Source organism: Puntigrus tetrazona, chromosome 13 (genome assembly GCF_018831695.1).
Source record: "Puntigrus tetrazona isolate hp1 chromosome 13, ASM1883169v1, whole genome shotgun sequence".
In the NCBI taxonomy this organism is placed as follows: domain Eukaryota; kingdom Metazoa; phylum Chordata; class Actinopteri; order Cypriniformes; family Cyprinidae; genus Puntigrus; species Puntigrus tetrazona.
Window position 1 is genome coordinate 23,986,282 of NC_056711.1, and position 9,582 is coordinate 23,995,863.

Consider the following 9,582-nt stretch of genomic DNA (forward strand, 5'->3'; position numbering starts at 1 on the left):
GAAGTTCACAGTCCTCCCTCACGACAATCCATTTAGTGTCCTCTCATCAGGTGCACTCTGACTCCAGGCCCATCAGCTGATGTGTAGTATGTTCAAAGGCACATATTGGCTATGCTGAGTGTTAATTCATATGATCTGCAGGGAGAAGTAAGAGTGTGGTCTATATATGCTATATATGATAGTTGATATAGCTGTACAATAAAGGTTCAAAGTGAAAATGTAAGTTTCACTTTTTATGAATGTACATAAAAAAAATCATACACAAGTGGATTCCTTGGAGAAAAGAGGTCTTTCTAGATCGGTTTGTTATCTGCCAATACCAGATATGTACCATTTCCACTCCATTACATTTTACTAAAACAAATAAGAATTGTTACTCTGGTTAGTCAAGAGAAAGAAAATGATATAAGCAGTTACAAGACACCCTGTCAGCTCTTTTAAGCATCAAATAAAGTCTGCTTGATTAACACTCAATTCATGCATACAGATTATTGTGTCAGAACCCTTGGGAGGCCCAACAATAGAGCCGATAACCAGAGTTTGATCAGTCCCCTGGTGTGATAGATGATGTCAGACAAAAATGTTCAAGACACCCAGTTATGGTGGTTGGGGCAGATATAGCAACTGGACAAAATCATACGAACACCCAATATTATTAGGGTTAATAATGTAATTTGTGTTGACTGTAGTAAAAAAATCAAACACAAAAAAAACATGGCAGTTCATTTTGTCTGTATTCTCCAGGTTTTACAGTATAGTGTAAAACAGTACAGTTTAGTATAAGGTTCAGCACAAGCCGTCATTTTTTTAGGAAGTTTTAAGTACAATAGCCTTTATGATTATGACTGCATACACAAAGCATGGAAAGACTTATAGTCTAGAATATATATTAAGAATAGTTAAATTAATGATATTAATGTCACTTTCAATTACTTTTACATTAACTGTTCCCTTCTGGTAGAATGACCTCAATACGAGTACTTAGCCATATTCAAGCAAAGGCTAAAAACACATCTCTTCCGTCTTTATCTTTATTTGACCTTCTAATTCTAGTCTTTGACCTGCTAAAAAAAAAAGAAAGAAAAGAAAAGTTTAAAAAAAGAAAAACAACAGGTAGTTTAGATATGCATTTGCATTCAAGGATAGCCTTTGTTTTTATTAAATGTACCACTCGGCAAATGAAGTAATGCTTTACTAAACTGTTTGCTTTAAAAATAAAATAAAATAATTAATTAAATAATTAATTAACATGGACAATTGCTGCCAAGCCTCACTGAAGAAAACTTTAGTCTGTACATATGACACATGTGTAGGGGAGTGAGCAAATGTCTACTAAATCCACCTTCAGAAAGTAAATGTCAGATTTTCTAGCAACTGCAAGCTACTTTAATTGCTATCTTTTGCCCATTTTTTGCATTTACTTGCAGTATTACTTTGAATAACTCCTGAATAATTTTAGTTTCTCTACCTACAGATGTATAGGGCCAATTATCAGTCAACGTATCAGACAGTTTTTTTTGTATGTATTGTAAACATGTACTATGGAGAAAATGAATGGGTAAAATACTTCCAGATCCAAGGCCACTAAAAAAACTGAGTTAAGTGAGCTGAATGTGGTATTATGAAAAATGGCCAGTGAGTGGGCTGACTGGACTTGGAATCTTGTTTTATATAAAAACGGAAGAGTTAAATCTTGTAGAGTGGAGAAAAAAATGCTGAAGACAATGAGAGACAAACGAAAGTCAAAATAGCAGTCTCACTCTCCTCATGACTGATAAATGCAACACAAGCCAAATTAAAATGCCTTTGTGATGCCTTCTGAGATAATTACACTTCCATATCCCCTTTCAACAAATCCAAACCGCTTGACAAGCTTTTGTTTAGTTACCCTCCCCTTTCTGCATCAGACTTGCACTGTTTACATATATTTTAGAAACGTTGGTGAATAATAAGAATAGGCCTACATTACCATGCCATGTGTTTATTGAGTGATGGTATTAGCAATGTTAATGTTTATTTTTAAATCTATCTATCTATATATGTATTTGGAAAAGGTTGTGTGTGTATCTGTGTGTGTACCTGATTTTCTATAATCTATCATTTAAAAATGCAGAAAGTTTTTGGTTGGTGTAGGAAATTAATGTTATTTGAACTGTTAAGTTGTCTTATTCAACCAAGGCAATTTGGTTGAACATATGGAGATATTTCCTACATACATGCCTAGCAGAACTAAGAATTGTATTTCTTTTTTTTAAATATTTCACATTTTTAACTAGATTACAACAACTACAGCATACACTTTTTAGATTTATATTTTTTATTTTACGAACTGAGGGAACCATTACTTATCATTTTTATTTTTTACACCAAAAATGTATATTCTCACTATGCTGTGACTGACAATAGAAATATAAAATACACCAAAACCAACATAAAGTCACAAAGTAATGAATTTTATTTGTGCACTGTAATCCTGGTAATATCATTGCAAGGAACAGAGCATACCCTAATATAAGCCTTTATTTTGCTATCTTCGTCTACATCCCCATCAGCGACCAAATGTCAAATGCAATGCCAATTACAAATGTAAAAATTGATACCTCATGAAGCTTTACAACTTGATCACATGCTCATTGGATCTCAACTGCTTCGTTACAGATTGTGACATCATGTGTATCAGTCGAACTGCATCCCAGTTTGCCATATTCTTATACTTTGCGCTAAAAGTATGCACTCTTTTTGTGAAAAAAATAAATAAATACATACATCTGAGTGTGCAACATAAAAGTAGGCAAGCTATTTTATCATTTTGTCTTTAACTGATCACTTTAATACTTAGTTACATCCATTCTGTCATTTCTTAAACAGCCCTGTCAATTTAAATTTGAGAAAACATTTTAACAATAAACAAACAAGCAAACTCTCATTGACCCCCTGCTTTCTGTGGTCAGTAAATGACACATCAAACATACCAGGCATCAACATTTATGAATCTGGCTAATAATAATCACTGTTTGTGTGATTTTATACAAAGAAGAATGACATTAGCTTTTTAATATAATGCAGCGCATCTAGCTCCTGATTTTGCTGGGTTGTGGGTGGTTAAAAACACAGTATTTATGCTGAAATAAAGCAACTGAATTTTGAATTCATCCCTGTATGGCATGGTGAGGTCAAGCATAGTGTTATTTTTGCTCATCATTCTAGGAACTGAAATGAAAGACAGTCTGCCTGCTTCAGCTCTAAGTTAATGGCCTTTCTCCTGCTGTAAGATAGTGTTTCTCATCTGTCAAGAGAAAAACCCTAGCAACATGTCTGAACCAGCTGACTTGATTCACTTGATATGAGGTGAAAGGAGTCATTTCCTTTTACCCAGTCCTACTTGTGAATTGCTGCTGTGTACACTATTTCTGCCTCCTTCTCCCCTTTGACAACAAACAGACACCCTCAGAAACACCCTAAATCAACATGAAATAACACAAGTCTCTTTGCTCCCACAGCAGTTGAAGCCACATTGATCCCAAAGTTGTTATATCACCTGTCCTCAATCCAAAATCTAACGACCTTTCAGTGGATGTATAATTTCAATAGAATTCTTGAAGGACCATCACAGACTAAATTAATTGGTCACAGAGAAAGCAATACAGTGGTAAATTCTATCATGTGCATGATTTTAGATAGAGCAGCATTTGCTAAACATACCTTTCTATATTAAATAGTAATATGATAATATTAATATGGTAAAGTCAATAATAAAATTACATTATTAACTAGTTAAGTGTAATTTTAAATAAACGTTTCTTTTTGTTTTCATTTCTGTTTTTGTTACTGTTATATATAATTTGTTTCTGTTTTTTGTTTTCATTTTCATTCCTTAAACTGGTTCAGAACCCTAATAACAATATGCAGGGTTTGATGTGATATGAGCTAAATGATCATTCAGTTTAATCACTATTGGTAGTATGATTTATTGTAATGCTTTTTTCCTCAGTTGGTCAGATCAACTACTACCAAAACTTATGGACTGTAGCTTTAATTTAATAAACTGTGTATATAAAATTATACATTTTTTCAGCTTTTTTTTAATGAATGAATAAATGATTTTTTTAATTGTTGGTCTGAATCATGATATATCATTTATATCTGACTTCCATTGTTTTCCAAATAAAAAAATATTTAATTAAATGGACTATCCAAACCTAAATCATATGTATTGGGTCTTGAGAATTGTGCTTGTTTTCTGCATACATCCACATATAATCAGCTAAATGCCAGCACTCATGCTAAACCATCTACAATCTTTTGAAAAAATGATTTTTAAAGTGCTTGTTAAAAATTACAGTTTTCAATTTTACAACACATTTGGTATATTTGAAATGCATTTTATTTATTTTTTTAACTCAAAGCACTTAGTCAATCTTTCTCTCTGTTCTTGAGCTCCATAACCTTAAAATCACATCAATAGATCAAAAAGTAATGTAATTTCTGCTGACTCTGTCTGCTTTGAATTGCAGATGTTTAAATTGGTTATAATTGGACAAAGACCTGCACCTGCATAGCCTAAATGGGTCATCATGATATCCAGAACCCAAGCAATCTGAACTGGTAGAAATACAGCATTTGTGACCAAAACGAGCCATGCAGACAAGAACTGGGAAGTTGAGGAAGAGCTGTCAAAAACTTCCACATCGAGCCAGCTGTCCACTGAATTATGGATGTTTCTTGGCTCCAGACTTTGCATCTGCTTGCCTAATCAACACCATTTAAAATATGTGGTGTGCATAGACATTAGTTGCATTTTAATTATTTGACATACCCCCTTTTTCCAATCCAAAACTGAAGTGTTCTTCTAGACTCTATATATTTAAGAGGTTCATTCATCCAAGATGGGTCTGCATTTTGCCACTGTATCTGCACCAAATCTATGAGTTAATGTCAACATAAAAATTACAATTGACCAATTTCAGGCGGCCCCTGCCTCCATTCTCATATGCCTACTTCAAGATCCAATCACATCCCTGCGGATAAAATACATGGATAAAATGCTCTTCTTATTCTCATTAACAGAAATACATACTATATATATATATATATATATATATATATATATATATATATATATATATATATAATTGTGTGTAATAACCAGTGCATATACATATTAATCACACTGACATTTCAGTTCAATTAGTGTGTTTGAGTCAACAAGGACTTGTTTTAATAACAAAGACCCTGCTCAATCATTGTTCTCTCAAGACCTCGAATGTCACATTTGCATGTGAGACCTGAGGCTGGACAGTTTCATCACATCTTATAGTTGACAACAACGCAATTGGTTGTCATTGTACCTGTCTTGGGAGATGAAACAGTCATTCCAAAACTGTTTGTGCGTGTGTCTGTGTGTGTGTGTGTGTGTGTGTGTGTGTCTGTGTGTGTCTGTGTGTGTGTGTGTGTGAAATAAATCAATATCACTGGCATTTGAGGATGGGTGTGTCTCTAGTCAGATGACATCAACTTTAAACTTTTTGTCCAATTGCATTCAATGCCAGCTCATCATTACTAAACTATCAGCATGAACTCTGATTTTAGCTGAAAAGGAAAGTATTTTTATATGCAGTGCAAGTTCTTTCCTTAAAGAGAGTATATTTTAATGATTATATTTCCTAACACTCTTTAAGCACAAAAAGTGCTTAAAAAGTTTATAAAGTCTTGGCTAACATTCAAAAGCATATGTACAGTACCTGAAAGTAATTTAAACTGTAATGTATTAAGTTAATGTATGTTTAATTTTCTAAACTGCTACATCATTGTTACAACTGCGGAAGTGCAAGTATATTTAAATGCATCACATAGAAGTTAACAACAGAAATCACATCAAAGTATATATTAGTTTGCCATAAATTCAGTACATTTGGCAGTACAATTTAGCAATATTTCATAAATAATCAAAGTAATTATTAAATTATATATAAAGATGAGCTTAAGCTCAGTTTACTGCAGCTTGTAATATTCTTTTTTGTCACTTTTGTGACTGAGGAATTATATTTATATAAAATAGCTTACTTAAACATTAAGCAAAATAATGTGCATATGCTCTTTATAAATTTGTACAGTGACAGTTCATCAAAATGGAGTGCTATTTATATTTATATCAAAAGACTTTATTTCTCAAGAGAACACCAGACATATTTTTCACTTGTAATCTGTTATTGGTGTGTAGCTACTTTGGGCACTTACACCCATGCATTATTGTCCATAGTCCTTAACTTTTTAAAAAAACATGAGGTATTAAACACTATTTACTATTGAGGAGCCTGATTTTCAGATGCTTATGCCAATGTGACCTTACAATGTGACCATGCAAATATATTTTTAAGTAAAATTAAATATAGAATGTAAAAACAGGTTATTTAAGTTATTAATGCATTTACTTTTTGATGTGGCACATTTTTTAAGAAGATCAGATGCATCTCAACAATGATTATTGTTATCGTTGTTGTTAATATTATTGTTTAAACTGCTTATAGTCTTTTATAATCTATAATAGTCTTATTATAGTCTTTTTCTTCTTCATATTTATGCTTTCAAATCAGATTGGTGCATTTAATTATAACTAAAAAATATAGATCTTGCAGGGGAGCATGCACCACACCACCCTTACAGTGCAGTATGATACAGTAGGTCCAAAGTTCATTCACCATCTCACAACACATTCTTATCCAGAAAAATCTGCCATAATGTTTTACATCAACAGTGTAGCTGGGCTCAGAAAGAGGTACATTTGTAAAACATTAAGCATTTAATTTTAAGACGTTTTAAAGCAAAGGATGTCTGAATATTTATTAATTTATTTGTTTGTTTGCTTGCTATTTTATGTTTTGGGTTTTTTTTGTAATAAATATTGTTTAGTGCATGGGAGGCTAAACTAATGCTTCTGACTACATTAGAAGATCTCAAAATGTACAAAATTGCTAATAAATAAGCAAATGAGTAAAAATTTATAAATAAATTAATTAATTAATTGATAACAAAACTGCTCAACATCATTTCGGGAAAATATCAGAAAACTGCTAAAACTTACATATTTTTGAGCAACAAATAAACTTTCCATGCTTTCTACTATTTTGCAACTCATGGCTGATAAAACTAGATTAATTAATGCCTGTCCCTGAAAACTCCCCACATGCCTTTGAACAAGGAATAGCAGCAGTCATTGTCATTAACTTTGATGGCACAGCTGTGACAAAACTAATGATTCTTTCACGGGCTTGGGAAGCAGTGGAGGTGCCTGCAGCATCACTAATTCTTCTGAAAAAGCGTGTCCTCTAAAACGTTGAACATAATGGGAATACAGAAAGTAACCTTTGAATTGAAGTTTACAGACAGAAAGAGGAGACCATCGGGGTAAAGGTTCCCATTCACACGAGTACATCAGCAGTAAGGTAATGAAATGAGCAGGCCACAAGACTGGATTTTTCTGTATAATTTAATTTCGTGTTATGTGCAAGGATCTGTGTTATATTGTAGGTATATATATATATATATATATATATATATATATATATATATATATATATATATATATATATATATATATATATATATAATGTATTAATTTTTTAATGTGCAATTCATTTTGCTATTCTTGCGATCTCATGTGAGTGACAGCTTTTGCTGGAGAGAGGCATAGTTCGCTTGTTAAGTCTCACGTAACGTCACTTTTTCTGGGTCCAAACGCTTTATGAGATGTCAAAAGAAAACAAATAACGCGTTAAATAACAGCTGTTACGTTAAATATGTATAACAAATTGTTAAAACACGTTAATAGTATATCATTTGTCATAGCTTGTGGAATTAAAAAGACACTGTCAATGGTACGTAGCAACACTTGTTACATTGTAACTGGTAGAATAGCGCGTTCAGCGGCCTTCGAGACGTCTTAGCTCTTGCCTAGCGTAGGTAAAATGCACGAATCAGTGGATTAAAGTAAAAAATAACGGTTTGCTAGTTAAAATATTTTTTGCACCACTTTGGAATTTAAAATAGTTGTAGCTACAACACTAGGACATCTCTTCCATGAGAAATGTACCTGTCTATAATTAAGAAGGAAATCAACCAAAGTAATAAAGAAATAGATCAAAGTATGGGCAATGCATTTAAAGACCTGATTGTATAAATCTCCATATCGCCTAAAAATACAATAACGTAGACATCAGGCTCCTTTAAAGTTAATTGTCTTGTGTTTTATGCGCAAGACTCTCAAATTAAATATAATTTTAAATTATGGCTCCCTCTCACACTACATCACATGTTATAAACAGTATATTAAACTAGATTCAGACTGCAAACTCAGTCTACTGACAGACTGTAGCAAACGCGTAGAACCTCTATGGAAACCGGTGAAAGACCAGACGGCTAGGAATAACCATATGACTACATACGCACCATAGGCCTTTACGCAATACAGCTGTCTGTGATCCAAAAAAAAGTTTATACCAACACGTTTATGCGATGCAAAATATCCTTCGAGGTTTGTAGTTATCTTGAAAAATGTTATGATGTATGTTTTCATAGAAATAATGGATCGCGTTCTCTACCCTACTACCTGAAGTCTAACAGGCATTGTGACGAATTTAAAAAGAATATGTCTCTGTGTATATATATATATATATATATATATATATATATATATATATATATATATATATATATATATATATCTCAATATCCAAATAATCTCACCGACATCATCTTGCTATGTAATATGTCTTTCATTTAATCACACAAATAAATACAGTATATATGCCATTCCTTAAACACTTTTTGGCGTGCCATATGTAAGTTTTGATGTGGCTTCATCAAACGCAAAGTCAACGTCCATGTATATTCAAGGTCTAAACGACTTTTGTTGTCATACCCAAGAAAAGTCGTATTCCTATAGGGGAATAATGACAATGACACCTAGCTTATAAAACAGACTTTTAACTTACCATGAGCTGCGGCAACAAAACCTGCGAAAAGCAGCAGGATCTGCTTCAATGTGCCCATCGTGTCCGCTGTAATTCCAAGCAGCGCCACGGTGTCTTGCGTTTTATTTTCTCCGATCACAGTAATGCATAGAGATCCAGCTTTGGCAAGAACATCTGACGCCTATGGCACACGGATTCGTCTATATTAGCTCTCATATCACCGAGAATAGCCACTGCAGAGACGAGACAAGGTGGTGTTGGGACCAAAAGTGATTCCCTCGGTCCAAACCGTGGAGACAGAATGGAGCGATGAGGCAGTCCGCATCTAGAGGAAGGCGCTGGACTCAACCATCATGTGAGATACAGGGGAATATGGATGGAGATCTACAGTCTGCAGACTATAAGAGTCTGCAGACTGGCTCCTCATAAAAACATAAACTTATAAAGTCGCTTTTAAGGGAGCCATATGATTTAACAGGAACGATCCGGGGGAAAAAATCTTCAACCTTTACAGTAAGATAATAAATAAATCAAATAAATGTAGTATGGGACTATTAATATAATTTACCTTATATTTGGGTCTGGTCCTAACGAAAACAATTCTTGAATCCAA

The 9,582-nt window shown here is 33.3% G+C and overlaps 1 protein-coding gene across 1 annotated transcript in view; it reads right to left on the reverse strand.

Moving 5' to 3' along the window:
- Positions 1-9,312, reverse strand: part of csmd1a (CUB and Sushi multiple domains 1a) — a 361,878-nt gene extending 352,566 nt beyond the window's left edge. The window contains 1 exon segment of the mRNA XM_043255964.1: positions 8,991-9,312. Coding sequence (XP_043111899.1) covers positions 8,991-9,048 — 58 coding nt within the window. The 5' untranslated portion in view covers positions 9,049-9,312.
- Positions 9,313-9,582: the final 270 nt, after the last annotated feature.